General features: G+C 41.2%; 1 protein-coding gene across 2 annotated transcripts in view; it reads left to right on the forward strand.

Annotated features, from left to right (window-relative positions):
- Positions 1-19613, forward strand: part of vwde (von Willebrand factor D and EGF domains) — a 175078-nt gene that overhangs the window by 56962 nt on the left and 98503 nt on the right. For both annotated transcript variants that reach the window (XM_033045672.1, XM_033045662.1), the window contains exons 2-4: positions 8576-8760; positions 11905-12136; positions 18806-18874. In XM_033045672.1, coding sequence (XP_032901563.1) covers positions 8576-8760; positions 11905-12136; positions 18806-18874 — 486 coding nt within the window. The remainder of the gene's footprint in view (positions 1-8575; positions 8761-11904; positions 12137-18805; positions 18875-19613) is intronic.

The following is a 19613-nucleotide window of genomic DNA, read 5'->3' on the forward strand; positions in this document are numbered from 1 at the left end:
TTTCTGCCTCTGCCCTCCCTCTCTCTCTGCCCTCCCTCTCTGTCTCTGCCCTTCCTCTCTCTCTGCCCTTCCTCTCTCTCTGCCCTCCCTCTCTCTCTCTGCCCTCTCTCTCTCTCTCTGCCCTCCCCTCTCTCTCTGCCCTCCCTCTCTCTCTGCCCTCCCTCTCTGTCTCTGCCCTCCCTCTCTCTCTGCCCTCCCTCTCTGTCTCTGCCCTCCCTATCTGTCTCTGCCCTTCCTCTCTCTCTGCCCTCCCTCTCTGTCTCTGCCCTTCCTCTCTCTCTGCCCTCCCTCTCTGTCTCTGCCCTCCCTCTCTGTCTCTGCCCTTCCTCTCTCTCTGCCCTCCCTCTCTCTCTGCCCTCCCTCTCTGTCTCTGCCCTCCCTCTCTGTCTCTGCCCTCCCTCTCTGTCTCTGCCCTCCCTCTCTGTCTCTGCCCTCCCTCTCTGTCTCTGCCCTCCCTCTCTGTGTCTCTGCCCTCTCTCTGTGTCTCTGCCCTCTCTCTGTGACTCTGCCCTCTCTCTGTGTCTTTGCCCTCTCTCTGTCTCTGCCCTGTGTGTGACACCGCAGGCCACTCCCCGCACCCCCCCCCCCATCCCACAACCGTGCGTTGTGGGAACCCAACGGGTCCCACTTGGTCTAGTACATACTAAACACTCATCTTGTTATGTTCCAGTTTGCGTTATTTTTACATTTGTGCTAGAATGGTACAAAATAACTACCATTTTTTTGCCACCTTACTCACCATTCTCTTGTACTGCAAGTGCAACAAGTTTAGTTCCGATCGGTGGTATATTTTAAAAGTTATTAGGGTTTTAAAAACTTAAAAACCACACATGCGCAGATTGGTCTCTCCTGTCAGTCACCGCTGGGATGGCGACGCCCCTTCCTGCACCATCACCGCACTAATTGGCTGCATCTGCTGTCGGTCAGCATCGGCGCCTGCCTCTGCCTGGCGTTGCCCAGCGCGGCTTCCGGTCGGCGCGGCTTCCGGTCGGCGCGGCTTCCGGTCGGCGCGGCTTCCGGTCGGGGAGAGGTGAGGGAGGGAGTGGCGGAGGAGAGGGGAGAGAAGAGTGACGGTGATGAGGATTGGGAGGGAATAATAGACAATAGACAATAGGTGCAGGAGTAGGCCATTTGGCCCTTCGAGCCAGCACCGCCATTCAATGTGATCATGGCTGATCATCCCCAATCAGTACCCCGTTCCTGCCTTCTCCCCATATCCGCTATTTTTAAGAGCCCTATCTAGCTCTCTCTTGAAAGCATCCAGAGAACCTGCCTCCACCGCCCTCTGAGGCAGAGAATTCCACATACTCACCACTCTCTGTGAGAAAAAGTGTTTCCTCGTCTCCGTTCTAAATGGCTTACTCCTTATTCTTAAACTGTGGCCCCAGGTTCTGGACTCCCCCAATATCGGGACCATGTTTCCTGCCTCTAGCATGTCCAAGTCCTTAACAATCTTATATGTTTCAATGAGATACCCTCTCATCCTTTTAACCTCCAGAGTGTACAAGCCCAGCTGCTCCATTCTCTCAGCATATGGCAGTCCCGCCATCCGGGGAATTAACATTGTAAACCTACGCTGCACTCCCTCAATAGCAAGAATGTCTGAAGAAATATACACATAGATTTCAAACTATATTTTTAGACCCTTTAGAAGAAGCAATGAATATTAAGGCTGATTCACAAAATTAATATCATACTTTTATAATAATATATTATATAGAGAATCACCCTCAACAGAAGCACTAAGGGAAGATTGGGAACATGAGCTAATGATAAAGATCTCGAAGGATAGATGGGAAAAGTATTTGATGAATACACATAACTGTTCTATTAATACAAGACATAATTTAATTCAATTCAAATTATTACATAGACTATATTATTCAAAAACGAGGTTGAATAAATTTTATCCAAACGTCTCTCCCAGATGCGATAAATGTTGTTTCAAAACGCTAATATAACACATTCATTTGTAGGATGTACAAAGTTGAATAAATTTTGGAGTGATATATTTGATATATTTACAAAGCTCTTCAAGTCAAGAATAGAACCCAAAATGGAATGGATTATATTTGGAATAATAGGAGAAGATACCAATTTAAATAAAGACCAAAATGTTTTTTTTAATTATGGGTTAAGAATTGGAAAGAAATTGATACTTAAATTTTGGAAAAATATAGCCATACCAACTGTTAAAATGTGGATTAGGAATATGATGGACATAGCACGCCTTGAAGAAATGAGACTCCGACTAATAGATAAATATGACCAATTCTTAAGGAGTTGGTCTCCTTTCATCGACTTTTTGGAATCATGTGATGCAGCGGTACCATAAGGATTGCTGATTTCAGTTCATGACGTGGATAGATCTACATCTCCGAATATAGATTTGAAAAATTCTCTTTTAAGGGGCCTTCTCTTCTATTTCTACTTTCCACCTTTTCTTTTTTATTTTTATTTTTATTTTTATTTTTTATATACACACTTCACATTTTTCTACTCTCTACCATCTATTTTTCCACTCTTTCCCCTTTCTATCGTTTTTTTTTTCTTGTCTTGCTTACTTCCTTCTCATAACATAAAACTAGAGGTTGTACATAGAATGGATTACGGTATGACATAGTTGGCACCTAAAATTAGGTGCCACTGTATTGTTTTGTATTGTATTAACTTCTAATAAAATAAACAAAAAAACAAAACCAAAAAATAGCAAGAATGTCCTTCCTCAAATTAGGGGACCAAAACTGCACACAATACTCCAGGTGTGGTCTCACTAGGGCTCTGTACAACTGCAGAAGGACCTCTTTGCTCCTATATTCGATTCCTCTAGTTAGAAAGGCCAACATGCCATTCGCTTTCTTCACTGCCTGCTGTACCTGCATGCTACTTTCATAGACTGATGTACAAGGACCTCCAGATCCCGTTGTACTTCCCCTTTTCCCAACTTGATGCCATTTAGATGGTAATCTGCCTTCCTGTTTTTGCTACCAAAGTGGATAACCTCACATTTCTCCGCATTAAACTTCATCTGCCATGCATCTGCCCACTCCCCCAACCTGTCCAAGTCACCCTGCATTCTCATAGCATCCTCCTCACAGTTCACACTGCCACCCAGCTTCGTATCATCTGCAAATTTGCTAATGGTACTTTGAAGGATGAAGGGGAAATGGAGGAGGATAGGGGCAGGAAGAGGGATGGCGAGGCGCAGTTGGGGAGGGTTGCCTATTCTCGCATCACAACGGAGATCTCTGGCATCATGAGAACCTGTCAGCCATACCTGCACAGTTGGGGGCTATGGGTGAGTGGGGGAATATTGCATTTGGAGACAGGGACCCAACCGGTCCCACTTGGTCTAGTATATATATTACTAAACCTCTCATCTTGTTTGTTTGTGAGTGTGCATGTGTGTCTGATTCATGCCCTGAATTACACCAAAACGGTACACAATAGTGCTGCAATTTTTGGTCCACCTAACTCATTATTGTCCTGTGGTGTGGTGTATCAAGTTTTGTTCAGATTGATGTTATATTTTACGTTATTCACATTTTAACTTTACAAAACTCCACTTTGAAAAAAAAATCTTTCTTCTGCACTGGCAGTTAGCAGCTATGACATCACAATGGGATCTAATTTACATAAACTGCCCATCAACAGCCCATCCACCCAGTGCAACGAGAGATTTGTTACATTGTTGTAAGGAGAGGGAGGGAGTGGGAGAGGAGGGGAGGAGGAGAAATGTTATTTGTGTTTAGTGGGGGAGTGGGATAGAGGAGAGGTGAGGAGTGGGTGAGGAGGGGAGAGGGGTTATGGAGGGAGGGAGGGACTGAGGGTAGGGGAAAGGAGAGAGGGAGTGGGGGAGGGGAGAAGAGGAGGAGAGGGGAAATAAGAGGGAGGGTGAAGAGGAGGGGGGAGGGAGTGCTGGGGGATTAGGGGGAATGGAGGAGGATAGGGGTCGGAAGAGGGATGGTGAGGTAATGGAGGAGGGGGAGGTAGGGGATGATATTTTACAGGTTATTGCTATTTTGAACTTTAAAGATGTTGCAGTCACGCTCCCACTTGCCGGCTGGGTCTGCGCAGTTTGGGGAGGGTTTGCCGTGACTTGTGTCACAATGGGGATCTCTGGCATCACAATGGGAACCCGTCAGCCGCGCCTGCACAGTTGGTGGCTGTGGATCAGTGGTGGAATATTGCTCTGGGGGACCGGCCCAATGGGTCCGCAACTGGTTTAGTCGTTCCTTGAAAGTAGCATCACATGTAGATAGGGTGGTCAAGAAGGCTTTCAGTACATTGGCCTTTGTGAGTTAGGGTGTTAAGTATAGAAATTAGGATGTTATGTCACAGTTATACAAGACATTGGTGAGGCTGCACAGAGTATTGTGTTCAGTTTTGGTTACCCTGCTATAGGAAGGATGCCATTAAGGTGGAAGTGCAGAGAATTACGAGTATTTGGTCAGGACTTGAGGGCCTAAGTTATGGGGAGAGGTTGGGCGGGCTAGAACTTTATTCATTGGAGTGCTGGAGGATGAGGGATTATCTTAGTAGTGTATAAGATCATGATGAGAATAGATAGGGTGGATGCACAGAGCCTTTCACTCTGTGAATTGGAACCTGAGGGCCAACTTTTACACTTGGAGGATGGTAAGTATATGAAACAAGCTGCCAGAGGAGGTAGTTGGGGCACGTACTATAACAATATTTAAAAGACATTTGGACAGGTGCATGGATAGGAAAGGTTTAGAGGGATTATGGGTAGGTGGGACCAGCGTAGAAGGGACATCCTGGTCAGCATGTGCAAATTGGGTCGAAGAGCCTAGTTCTGTGCTATATGACTGGATAGCTGATGGATGTTTATTAATATATATTTACAGGTTGAGTCCTATTGTCATTTGAACACTTTTTGAGATGCACAAATGCAAAACACATGTAATTCATGTGCACATTCTCTAACCTCGTCTACTGCATTCAGTTCTCAATATGGCCTCCTTTATATCAGTGAGACTAGGCAACTGTTTCTCTGAATACTTGCGCTTGATCAATAACCAAGGCCTGCTGGAGTTCCCGGTTGCTAGCCATAGTGATCAATACACATTGCCAGAATGAGGTCTCACGCAAACTGGGGGATCAGAACCTCATGTGGATAGTTTATGGGTAACTTGGGTAGCTTACAATTTAATCGTATGAACATTGAATTCTCCAATTTTGAGTAACTAAGCTACAAACAACCCTCCATTTCTTCTTTCCCTCCTCCCTTTTCACCCGTCTCTTTTCCCCACCTCAAATTGCACCCACTTCCACCATTCCCACCAACAAATGCTGCCATTTGCTCATACTCTGTGCTTTGCCAGGTGACCCAAACTACTAATCTAATTCTTCCTTGAAAGTGATGCAAGTTGAGATAATTGCATCACTTTCAAGTAAGTTTGGAGTAAGAGAAGCAAAGTGCTGGTTTCTACAGAATACTGGAAATTGTGGTTGTTTGCTGGGAGCAGGGAAGGAACATATTAACATTCCAGCTGCACATCTCCTTTAACCGATTTATTCAACAATATATTGCATGTCGGGGTGCTCTGCTTGAATGTAAACCAGTATTAGAGGAAAACATTTGCTTCTATGATGGATTATTTATTAGAGTTGTTCTTATGATAGTACAAACAGTGTTAGGGTTATTTACTGCTTAGTCATTTCTCAAACTGGCTACCGCACACATTTAAAACAAGATGTTGGGATGTTAGTTGCTGTAATTATTCAAAAAAGTGAGACTCTTTATGAATGTGATTTCATAAATAATTTATATTAACTTGTGGACAAGCAGCTTTGTCTGGTTAGTGTAAATATTTAGCACCTATCAACCAGAATCCAGATCACCAAACATAAAAAAACACATCTTATTTTCTCCTTTGTTAAACAAACCCATCATACAGGAGTTCTGAGCTTTGTGAAGAGAAAAAGAATACAGCTTCTTGCAGGTAATATTCAGGGCTTCCTATAGTGCTTTCTAGGCTGTGAAGTACTTTTGAAGTCTCCTTAAATATTAACGTAGGAACATTTACACCTAAATTGCACACTGAAAGCTGCCAGAACAACAAGATGATAATGACTAGATAATTTGTTTTTATTTCTGGTATTGATTGTGGCATGGCTTTCTCAGGAAACTGGGAATAACATTTTAAGATAATGTTGTATCCATTTGAGATTGCTGACGAAGCTTCATCTCAGCTCACGAGTACTGGAGAATATTCTTTCTCCACTTCTGACTTCAAATCTTAGATTACATTGACAAATATTATTCTGTTTCACAAGAGATTTTATGAGCATAATTAATTGTTTGAGTTCTGTTGCATAACTTTGAGATTAACAGCTTGAAATGTTATCATTTTTATTTTATCACTCTTATGTTTGTTTTTATAGGCCAAGCTTTTCCCTCTACATATGTCATGGGTAATTCAAGAAATTTGTGATGGTTCATTAAAAACAAAATTCTACTTAACAACATTCATGCTTAAGAGACAAAATGTGTCTGCTAGCTGTTCCGGCTCCCCATTCATTTTGACTGGATTTCAATAGTCTAATTAGTGTACACAGTAAAGAAATAATATGAGAGTTCATAGTTATTTTTCATCACGAGAATGTTACGAATTGCAGTATAGTGGAATACCATTTGAAGAATGCCTATTTGTAGTGTGGAAAAAGCAAAAGGTAGTTCAATAGACAATAGGTGCAGGTGCAGGCCATTCGGCCCTTCGAGCCAGCACCGCCATTCAATGTGATCATGGCTGATCATCCCCAATTAGTACCCCGTTCCTGCCTTCTCCCCATATCCCTTGACTGCTATTTTTAAAAGCCCTATCTAACTCTCTTGAAAGCATCCAGAGAACCTGCCTCCACCACCCTCTGAGGCAGAGAATTCCACAGACTCACAACTCTCAGTGAGAAAAAGTGTTTCCTCATCTCCGCTTACTCCTTATTCTTAAACTGTGGCCCCTGGTTCTGGACTCCCCCAACATCGGGAACATGTTTCCTGCCTCTAGCATGTCCAAACCCTTAACAATCTTATATGTTTCAATGAGAACCCTCTCATCCTTCTAAACTCCAGAGTGTACAAGCCCAGCTGCTCCATTTTCTCAGCATATGACAGTCCCACCATCCCGGGAATGAACCTTGTAAACCTACGCTGCACTCCCTGAATAGCAAGAATGTCCTTCCTCAAATTAGGGGACCAAAACTGCACACAATACTCCAGGTATGGTCTCACTAGGGCTCTGTACAACTGCAGAAGGACCTCTTTGCTCCTATATTCAATTCCTCTTATTATTAAGGCCAACATACCATTCGCTTTCTTCACTGCCTGCTGTACATGTTCATGTCCAGTAGGATCTTGCAAGCAGCAGTAGTTAGTAATGAGAAGCTAACAGCAACAGATGAAAAGAAAATTAATTAAGGAATAAATATTTGCTAGGCTCATAGATTATCTTTTTCTCTAAAATAATGTGATCGGATATTTTAGGATAACACAAAGGTTTCACAGCTTGCCTGTGGATGGTACACCTAATAATACAATATACATGACAAAATGCAACACCACCTTGATATATAAAGTTATTATGTGGATTTCATGAGACAGCAAATCTACAAATGAAAGTAGAAAATGCCAAAAATATTAATTGAGTCAGGTGGTATCTGTGGAAGAAGCATCAGAGTTAAAATTTCAGAATGGAGACCTTCCCTCGCTCGGAAAGCCAAAACAGATTTGCTTTCAGGACCAAAGAAAGTTGAGAAGGGATGGGTAGATCAAAGATAATATCTCTGATAGGTTGAGATACAATAGGTTAATGTGGACAGTTAAAAGCACATTGCACTTCTTTGGCTGTGTAATTGTGTTTTTGGTAATGATGAAATGTCTCCGTACATGCCATGAGAGTTTCCCACAAAATCGTCTTGCATTATTCTGGGCTGCCTTTGCCATTAGGCATTCTCTGACAAACATTTTTAATAATCTGTCTTTCTGAGCTGGTTCCTGCCCTGGGCGGGAGTGGGAATCCTGCTCAGGTAAGTTGCTTTTCTTGCCTCATCTCACGGGCAGCCCACATCCTTAATTATTCACTTGATGTACAATATGCTGATGTACAATAACTCCAAAAACGGATTCACCAAACAAACCCTATTCTGCTACCCAGTTCTCCAATCAGCCTCTGAAACTGCGCCCAACACCATCTCATTACAAGCATTCAAGCCCCCAGTCCAAGCCCTGAATCATGATTGCAATCTTTCTCTCATGCTCTCTCTCTCTCGTACTCTCTTGCACCCTCTCCCTTTCTCCCTCTCACACCCTCCCTCATATTTTAGCTTAAGAATTGTTGCAGAAATATACATTATTTTAAGAAAACAACAGATTTAAAATCTATAGTACAGAAATAAGTTATTTTCTCAGTTCAGTTATATTTCCAAATTCACATTTCTTGTTTGTTTGCTGTTTATTTGGCTGACCATTAAACAATAAAGTTGTGTTGAACAGAAGAAATTAATTGCTTGGACAGTTGCAGTAAAATGTACTAATTCCCTCCATGTTACCTGCCAGCTCCTGAGTGCTACCCTGGTGGTCACCAGCTTCTTCAGAACCCCTACAGAAGTGTGGACTTTGATTCACTTCGGTTGCAACAGTCAGCGATACAGGAGCTGATATGCGACCACTCTTTAACACCCGGATGGTATCGTTTTCAGATATTTGATAAACCTGCAGAAATGCCAACAAAATGTGTGGAGGTATACAGTGTTTGAGAATTATCAAACTGAATGACACATCTAGATGAGCCTGTTTTCATGTAGAATGCTGAACCATCCATACACAATATTGTTTAATTAAATTGTCCTATTGCATGAAAGATGCAATACAGAATATGTCCACTTTAGCCAAGTTTAGGAAATGGCATATAATGGAATACAAATGATTCTTGCTAATTGTAATGAACCAGATGGGCTCAAATTTAATTATTTTCTGTTCTGAATGATGTTATCTGTTAGAGCATTTCTGTATCATCCTTGTGGCTTCAGCAATCTGGAACTGTGGGTAGGAGAAGTTGGCTTACATGCAATGGTTATTTGTTCACCTCTGTTCAAATTTGCCGTTTCTAGCACCAACACAGTGAGAGCACTGATTACTATTGGAACCATACCGTACCTGAGTCATGGCCTCATTTCTTGACCTTGGGTGAAATTATCTTTTTAGTTTTTAGGAACATTTTTGGAATTGACAGTGGTCTACGTTTTCTCCAACTGAAATGTGGGACTTGAAGGTTGCTGGCCCTATAACAAAAACAAAATGTATCTATTCGGCACCTTCCAGGGTCCAAAACAGTCATGAGTGCATAGAATTGTTCAGCACAGAAACAGGAACTTCGGCCCAACATATCCATGCTGACCAAGGAGCCTTCCTGAACTTCTCATATTGGCTTGCATTTGGCCCATATCCCTCTAAACCTTTGCTATCCAGGAACCTGTCCGAATGTCTTTTAAACACTGTAATTGTACCCACCTCTACAAGTTGGTAGCTCATTCTATAAACTCACCACCCTCTGTATGAAAAAAACCTGCCATTCAATTCCTCTTTAAATCGTTCTCCTCTCACCTTAATTTGATGACACTAATTTTAGATCCCCCCCTAACCTGGGGAAAAGATTGTGACCATCTACCTTATCTATGTCTCTCATGATTTTACAAACTTCTAAACTTTTGCCTCCTTCACTCCATGCAAATCAGTCCAAGACTGTCAAGTATCCCTTCGTAATATAACCACACCAGCCTGTCCACATCCTTACGAATTTTTCTGCACTCCTTTAGCTTAATCACATCCTTCCTATAGTGCAGTGACCAGAAATGCACAGAATATCCCAGCTGTGGTCTCACCAATGTCCTACGCAGTTTCAACAATAAAAATCTGGCTTTGTATTTAATGCTACATCCAATAAGGCAAGCATGCCACATGCCTTCTTCACCACTTTCGTCTACCTGCGTTGCCAGATTCTGGAAACAATTTCTTTGTACCACTGAATCTCTCTGTTCTTTAACATGCTCCAGGACTATATAATTTACTGTGTAAGTCCTGCCCTGGTTTAACTTCGCAAAATGCATCACTTCACATTAGTCTGGGTGAAGCTCCATCAGCTATTCCTTTACCCATTTCTCCCCAGTTGATCTAGATCCTACTGTAACCTTAGACAAATTATTTGGTCAACCATGCCACCAATTTTGGTATAATCTGTGAACTTACTAACCATGCTAACTGCATCATTACTACATATAACAAAATTGGACCAGTGCAAGGACCTCAACGTCACGCTGGTCACAAGCGTACAATTTGACAAACAACCATCAACTGTCACCCTCTGACCTCTACCACCAACCCAGTTTGGTATCCAATGTGGCTAGCTCATCCTGGATCCTATGTGATTTCACCTTCCTGGCCAGTTTACCATGCAAGACCTTGTTAATGTCTTTCTAATAAAGCCCACGTAGACAACATCCTGCCACCCTGCTCCTGTTATTCCTCTAGGTCACCTCTTCAAACAAACTAATCAAATCTGTGTGTCGCAATTTCCCAACACAAAGTGATGCTCACTACTTTTGATCAGTCCCTACCTTTCCACATGTGGTAGATCCCGTTTCTCAGCATGCTTTCATGTAACTTTCCCACCACTGATGTTAAACCTGTTCCCGGCTTATCATTGAATCGCTTCTTAAATAAAGACCTACCATTTGTCACCTTATAATCTTCTGGTACCTTAAATGTGGCTGAGGTAAAAACATAATCTCTTCCAGGGCCACAACAATTTCTTCCCTTGCTTCCCATAATGCCCTTGACCAGGCCTGCAGGAATTTATTCACCTTTAATAATAATAATAATAATAAATACTTTATTGATCCCCTCAGGGAAATTCAGATGTCCAGAAGCTCCCAACCAACAAACCCACAGATTCAAAACGAACGCAGACAGAAAATACATAGAATACAATGTGGACACTACCTGAGAGCAATAAATACTTAAAAAGACCAATAATTAACAGTTAAAAATTAGTAATTGCAAAATGCATCCCCCTACAGCCTAGCGGTCCGAATTATAAAATCTAATGGCTGCAGGGGTGAAGGATCTCCTGAACCGCTCCGTTCTACAGGGCAGGGAGAGGAGCCGGTTGTTGTTCCGAGTGCTCTTTTGACTCTCCAGAATTATATGGAGGGGATGCCCGGGGTTTTTCAGGATGACCTGCACCTTGTGCCTCATACGCCTCTCAAGCACCTCCATCCCAGAGTCTACTCTCCCCTCCAGCACTGAGCTAGCTCGATTTATGCATCTCAAGGCTGCTAATATCTCCTATTTCAATGCCATTTTTTTGGTAACCATCTTTAAGAATGTTATATACAACAAGAGAGTTGCAATTTATATGTTGCAATCCTAACTGATCTTATTGTGACGTTATCAAATTGGATTTTAGTTTTGATGTTCATTTTGAAAATTGGTCCATTGGATGTATACCTCTGTGTATGAATGATGACTTCATTTCCCCAAACTTTTTCCAGAACGTAGTTTTATAAATGACTGATAACTTATTGGGGACCGACAGTATCCAGCATTTAGTGAAAGGTTTAAGGAACATTAAACAATCATATTCAGTGGGTTTGGCATTAATGACAAAAGATTTTTGTTCAAGTTGAAAATTAACTGTAGCAGCAAATATTCATGAAGGAATTCTGACCAAAGAAGAAAAGCTTGTATTATTAGCAGAACCAAAACCATTCTTCACTGTATTCAATGCAAAAAAAACATTTTTTTTAAATTTATAGAATAATCACACTAATTGTGGTAGGATATGAATGCTGCTTATTGCCTATAATTTTACATATCTTCCACCTCAGATGAACCATTGTGGTACTCAAGCCCCTGTCTGGTTGTCTCTGAGGGAGACGGATTCTTTGCCCGAGCCTGGAGAGATTAAACATTTGACTGCCTGTGCAACATGGCAGTTTTTCTTCAGTACAACAAAGGACTGTTGTCTTTTCCGAATTCCAGTCAGTGTCCGAAACTGCGGTGACTTTTTTCTGTACCTACTCCAACCTACACAAGGGTGTATGGGATATTGTGCAGAAGGTAAGTTTATGCCATATAAAAGACATACATCCTATCTTGATAAGTATTTAGCATGAATAATTGCAACACTAAGAGCTAAACTGAAAATCTAACAATTAAATTTATTCATGAATATTGCAAATAATTATTGACATTGTCGAAGGTAGAATTTATATTTGCATTGCATTTGACATCCTGGATTCTGATGTGCTGCTGATTTACTTATCACAGTTGGTTTATGCCGAATAAACATTTCACATTAGATATAGTTTGTTCACACTTTTTATTGAGTTGAAGTACTTTTCTTGTTTAATCTGGGATGGAGGATTTAGGTGTTTGGAATCCATCTGTGCGAGATTCTATAGGTAGGCAGTAAAGTGGTAAAGCATCTTTGTTTGGGAGGGCAATTATGGCTTTTCATGTATTATAGTTAAGTGAAAACATGGAAATTACACTGCGTTCTTTTGTATGTGGGATATATTTTTAGTAACTGACAATCTATCCATTCTGAACCTGAAAGAATTTGCTTTACAGATGTACACTTTCTGAGTGAATTGACATAAAAGTGAAATTACTCCTTGCTAATAACACTGGATAAAAAGAGGTTGCAATGAATTGGTGGCTTATTTTATATCACACTACAGTTATATTTCCATTCATCTCAAAATTGTGTGCAGCAAAAAATGTGCTGGCAGCTCACTTTGCATCAGCTTTGATTTACTGTTGAAGACCAATTTCATTCTCTTTAAATCAAAAGGTAACCTCCAAAAAAATTTCAATTCAGATATGTGGGGCATTGGAATCAAAAACAAGGCTCAATGGATGCCAATCCCGATACAGCATTAGAGACGCCTCACAAAGTACCACTGTAAATTTATTACAGATGGATCTTTGTTGTTAGACATGACACAATTGGTCTCTAGCAAATGAATGGTGATTCCAAGAAATTGAGATTACTTTTTTTTGGCAAAGGGAATTAATTAACTTTTTTAAATTGTATTGATACCTGAAATTGCACGTTAAATTGAAATTGCTTCCAATTTCTTCCTTCCAAAGCGTTGCAGGCTTTTCAGGGACACTTTTGCTGGAGCTTTGCTTCACCAACAAAATCAAAACATCCAAAAAACACTTCTATAATTGCTAATATCTCTCATCCTGGTGTCAGCCCTCAGACTGACTTGACCTTGGAAAAGTATTGCATTAAGTGGTAAAGTCTGTACACTTAGCATCTGGTATCTCAGAACAGCAAATCCCTCTCAGCCCTCATCAGAACCTCAGAGAATGACCCATTGCCAGCTGTTTCTGGGCAAATACTTCAACATGTTTTAAAATCTACTGCATAAATTGTTTAAGTGAACTTGAAAGGGTAATATTCAATTTTATGATGAATTTATGTGCTGATATGGTTTTAGTGCAGTAGTAATAACTGGCTTTTCACAAGTGATTCTTGACACTGATGTATACCACATGGCTGCACTGACTGCTTTCCAATTAAAAATTATGTAAAACAGTGAGAAATTACATTCACAAGGAAATAGTGTCAGTGCAAAGACAAGCAAAAGATGATTTCCTTTTTAACCTTAGCAAAATTTGAAAACTGGACAAAATATGAAAACAAGACAGTTTGCCATGATAATGGAAAAGGGATTCAGATGAAAATAAATGATTCACACAAGAAAGATTATTCATCTTATCTTCATGTTTTAACAGCATTAACCATTGAGCTGATGTTGGACAAAGAGCTGGCATGTGTGCACCAGGCCCAGGTGCCATAAGTTTGAGTCCACAAGGATTTAACTTCCCTTTCTCTTATTCAAATATGTAAACATATTTGTTGATGGAAAAAAAGTACAGGCACTTACACCTTGCTAAACATTTGGTATGTTTGTCAATCTTAGCATTGGGAAGGGTGAGCTGGAATAGCACTGCCCTGGTGGGTATTAAGAACAAATGTTTGATCATTAACCTGCTTCACCAAATTCAGTTCAAATCAAGGTCTTTGGTTGAAAATGTCACACGTTGTCAATTTGAGCATTGAGATCAAGCACAGGCCTAACTGGATGGGAGAGAGAGAGAGAGAAGCTACCTGTGGATGAGGTGTTTCACGATACTGGTGGAGCTCCAGTGTCACTGTTTGGGGAAAGTAGGGCTGGGAAACACTGCTTGTGGCTTGAGAAGTAATTGGAAATTGTGCTTTTGTTGTATGTGGGACAGAAGGGAAAGATTTGGAGGCTGCTTATTGTCAGGAGCTGTGGAGAGACCAACCTGGCATTAGTAGGTGGAGGGGGGGATATTGATCTGGCATTTTAGAAGGGGTTGAGATTGGGGAGATGAGCATGTTGTAACAGGGAGATCAGGAGCAGGGTTACACGCGAGGAATAGCAGATGGTGGAATCTTGCATAGAACACAGTGCTGGAGTATCTGAGCAGGTCAGGCAGCATCTCTGGAGGACGGATAGGTGACATTTCAGGGCGAGACCCATGGCTATTAGTTTTTAAAATGTTCCACCCAATCTAACTGAGCATAGGAGATCAAGCACAGGCTGATCAGAAGTAGCACTGCCATGCACATGCGGCTGAGACTGATACGGAGATCAATAGCAAAGGTGCTGGGCAATGTGGGATCAAGTGGTGGACTCGAGATTGAGATTTAGAAGTATGAATTGGATTGGTCATAGAGTCACAGAGAGACAGCATGGAAATGGACCTCAGCCTATCAAATCCACATTGCCATCAATCACCCCTTTAAATGAATCCTACATTAATCCCATATTTAATCCCACTTTTCATTTTCCCACATTCTCATCAACCCCCTTCATCCAGATTTTACCAATAGCCTGCACATTATAGATAATTTACAAAGGCCAATTAACATACCAACGCATGTTATTGGGATGTGGGAAGAAACTGGAGCAGTTGCTCCAGTACCCTTTGTGAGGATTGAACCTGATCTGCGAGGCAGCAGCTGTCTAGATGCACCATTATATTTTAATAGTGGCATGGTATGACTATTTTATTTACCTGCAGGCCTCCCAGATACGTACTGCAAATTTGTCACAATGTTATGCCTGGAGTGTTCTACAAAAGGCACTCCTCGGATAACATGGTCCATTTTAACTCCACTGCAGGGAATGGCTTGAGTTGATGCCTCACCTGCCGAGCATTTCCAGTAGTTTTTGTTTTAATCTCAAATTTCCAATGTCTCCACTTCTTTGCTTCTTAAGTACTGTTCAATTCACACGTTTAGGAATGTCCACCTTAAATAAAGTTCTGCTGTCTCTGAGAATTATTTTTGTAACTTTTGTCACCTTCAATTAATTCTGCTTCCTTTTTGATTTTGAGTTGATTAAAATTTATTCTATATCCATGCCTCTCTCTTGGTTTGTTCATGCATTTCCATCCTCTGCAAAAAACATGTTTCTGATGAAAGTTCATTGATCTGAAGCACTAACTTTGCTTCTCTCTCCCCTGATGCTGCCTGATTTGCTGAATATTTCCAGCATTTTCTTTTTATTTTTGATTCTCAGCATTGTGTTTTTTCTTGCTTTTTGATTATTATTTATCTCGATTTCAATACAATACAATACAATACAATTTATTTGTCATTTGAACCCCATTGAGGTTCAAACGAAATGTTGTTGTTTCTGCAGTCATACACACAAGAAAGAACCAAGACACAACACAATTTACACAAACATCCATCACAGCTCATCTCCTCCTCGCTGTGATAGAAGGCAAAGACTTATCTCTCCCCTGCACTTCCCATTCCCCTCCCGATGTCAGAGTCAAAGTCGAAGCCCCCGGCGGGCGATGGTAATTGTCCCGCGGCCATTAACGCCGCGCCAGGTGATGCAAGGCCGCGCTCCGGGTCTTGTTGTTGGAGCCCCCGGTGGGCGCTAGCAAAGTCCCACAGCCATTCCAAGCCACGCCGGGCGATGATGTAAGGCCCCACTCCAGGTAATCTTCAACCCCACAACTCGGGCGGTTGAAGTCGCCGTTGCAGAAGCCCCGAAAAGCGGTCTCCCAGCAGGGACCCGCGGGCTCCCGGTGTTCCTGTCTGCCAGACCTGCGCTAAGCCTCCGAATCCCCGGGGTCGGGTCGCAGCAGCGTGCCACCACCGCTCCTCCCGCTCCGAACTCGGCCAGCTCCGCGATGGTGAGTAGGTCCGCAGCTCCGTGACTGGAGCCCCAGGCCGTTCCTGCCGGAGGCCGCTCCACGGTGCTAGGCCCCAACGACAACGGAGACCCGACAGAGAAAAGGTCGGGTTCTCTGTGCAGGGGATAGATTTTTAAAAGTTTCCCCCCCCCCCCGCCCCCCACACACATACACATACACACAAAAAAAAACAAAAAAAAACTACATTCAAACGAGACAAAAAATAATAAAAAGACAGAGGGACTGCAGAGGCCGCTGCGACGTGAGTCGCACCGCCCACGTCCACATCCAGTCAATGCTAAACACACTTTTGATTACCTTTTTGCTAAAGCAGTAGACCTAATTTTGTGAGATACTAGCAGCAGTGTAGGTGACGGACACTGCATAAAGCCAATTTGCACTTCTGAAACAGGAAATACATATGGCCACAAAGGCAATGGACCTCATTTTCGAAGTGATTGCAATCTGGTTGGACATCTGCTACAGCAAAATGCCTGCCATTCCACACCATTCGACAGCTGCATTATAGGCCTTATTAGAGGAAGAGAGTGGTTCACTACCTAAATGAGGTGAGGAGGCATTTTTGATACAGCAAATGGTTTGATCAAATGGTACAAGTTACCTTCTTGAACTGCTGTATTCTATGTGCTAAAAATATATCCATAATGGAGTTCCAAGATCTTGACTCATTGATGAAGAAGGAAGAGAGATGAAAGTTCCAAGTCAAGATATTGTCTAATCTCGAGAGGTACCTGGGAGTAATGGTGATTCTTTATTCCTGCTGCCTTTCACATCTGAGGCAATAGAAAGCAAGAGTTTGGAATTTCTTGTTGAATAGGATATAGTAAGTTGCTGCAGTGAGCATTGTCGGTGATACACACTGCAACTACTGTGCGTCAGCGGCGAAGGAAATAAATGCTAATGTGATGGATTAGCCGCTGTCAAGCAATCTGCTTTGTCTTAGATTGTGTTGACTTTACTTGGGGTATTGGAGATAAACCTTGGAAATACAGAGCATACTGCCACATTCTTGAGCTTGTTATTAGCAAAATTGTCGTTAGATATCATAAGTGATGACTCTTCACATTGAGTTTAGGATGATGGTGTGCTTTCTGGTTACAATGATTTTAACCTGCCTCAAGAAGTTACATTTAGTGGATAGATTACAGTGTTGTAGTTCATCAAGAACAACTTGACTACAAGCAGGATTAGGTGTATAGTACAAGTGTTCGACATTGCACTTGGAAAGTTGGTGGGGCCACATTTCCATATTTACCAATTATTGATATAAAATCAATAAAATCAATTATTGATATAAAATCTCCACCATTAGTAGTTTGTGCACCTAAAGTGCATGACTACATTTTGTCAGAATGCACAGCTTTATATTTGAACTGTTGGTTCCATTGTGGAACTTTGTCAATAACTTATTTAACAATTACTTTCACATGAAGATGATTCTTTCTTATAAGATCTTTAAGTTGGCAACTTTGCCAACTTTCATGAAATTGATGTTGGATGATTGCATTAATGGTAACAGAGAAGTAGTGGAAGCTAAACCTTGAGATTATAGGTGATGATGGAATATAACTCTGCTTCGGCAATCTCAACTCAGTTGCTAAGTTTTCAGCTGGTAGGTTTGTTCCTAATCATTTGAATCAATGGTAACAAAGGCACAGTGGAGGATGTCCGTGTGAAGATAAAATGTTGCCTCAGCATATTACAACAGCAAATGTAATATGCTGCAGTGACATTTTAAATGACGTTGAGAAGTTTTATACTTACAATATTTATTTGCTGCAGTTTAATAAAACTCTTTTGATTCTTTTCAGTTGAGAGTTGTCCAACCACATAATTTCTGAATTAAATTTTGATTAAATGAGCTAATGGTTTACTCCCCTCAAGGTCATAACTGAAACTGATGTGTTTTTATGAAAATCCAATATATTCATGATCACTTTAAAGGGTATTTACCTGTTCGTCCAGATGTAGTTACTTTTTTGACGAACTTAATTTAAATTCATAGAGTACTATTGTGGCAGTTAATCAGAGTTGTTCATTATCTAGATTGCTGGTCTTGCAAGATAACTACAATGCTACTGTTCCTGATAATTTGTCTTTGAAAGGCCTATGTATGATATTAGGAAACAAAGTATTAATCTCAATAGGTAAAATGGAATCTAACAGCACTGATTGCAGCATTATCAAGAGAAAAAAATACTTGAATCTGCTTCATTTCCAATCTGCAAGTGGAAAATTGGGCCCACTATTTACTTTAATTAAACCCCCATTATGGACTGTGAACATAAATTACTTTTAGCCCTAAAACTCGTGAGTAAGCTATGAATTCCTCATCGAACTATACTGTACATGATGAATGAGGTGTCATTAGGAAAGTATGGTCTGGAATATGCTGTACACTCTGACAATTTAAGTATAAACTGAAGACCAAAAATTGAATGAATTAATAAAAATAATGACATAACTATTTGGTAGAACTGAAATCAGTATAACATTTATTTAATTCCGTCCTAGTCATCTCCGAAACAAAAGATAAAAGCAACTGTGGTCCAGATGATACAGAAATTGGAAACGTTTGTAGAGGTACATGTCGACTTCATCAATATTATCACATTAGTGGGTTTTTTGTCATTCGTAATATTAACTTGGAATCTGTCAAAGCTTACTTTAGTCAAGCATGAATTACTTTAGAGACAATGAGTGAGTACTTTTCCCTGTCATCAATCCTGCTGCATTTACAGTAACTAGAATCAGAGTCACATTGATACAACATCCAGTGGGCACCCATCCATATTAATCCAGCATTTGGCCTGTACCCTGGGCCAACACGGGCAAATGGGACTAACTTCTATGTGGCATCTTGGTTGGAATGGATAATTCAGGCCGAAGGGCCTGTTTTCAAGCTGCATGACTCTATGCCTAAACAATTTAAGTGCCCTTCTAGACAATTGCCCATAGTGTTTCTTCTTGAACCACTCTCTCAGGCAATGTATTCCAGGTAATCATCACTCTCTGGGTGAAAAGGTTCCCCTTGGATCCTCTCTAAATCTCTTACCCCTAATGCTAAATCTATGTTCTCTAGTTTTCTTCACCTTCAACAAGGCGAAATGTTTGCAGTATCTATATCCCTATGTCTTAACCTCCTCGTCCAGATAATCAGATATAATCTCTCTAATCTCTCCTCATAACTAAATTGCCTAATTTTAGTGAATCTATTCTGCACCCTTTCCAGTGCTATTGTATCTTCCCTATAGTGTGGTGACCAGAACAGCTCGCAGTTGGGATGTAATGTTAAAATTGTACAAGGCATTGGTGAGACCAA

The sequence above is a fragment of the Amblyraja radiata genome, chromosome 2, assembly GCF_010909765.2.
Source record: "Amblyraja radiata isolate CabotCenter1 chromosome 2, sAmbRad1.1.pri, whole genome shotgun sequence".
NCBI classification, from domain to species: domain Eukaryota; kingdom Metazoa; phylum Chordata; class Chondrichthyes; order Rajiformes; family Rajidae; genus Amblyraja; species Amblyraja radiata.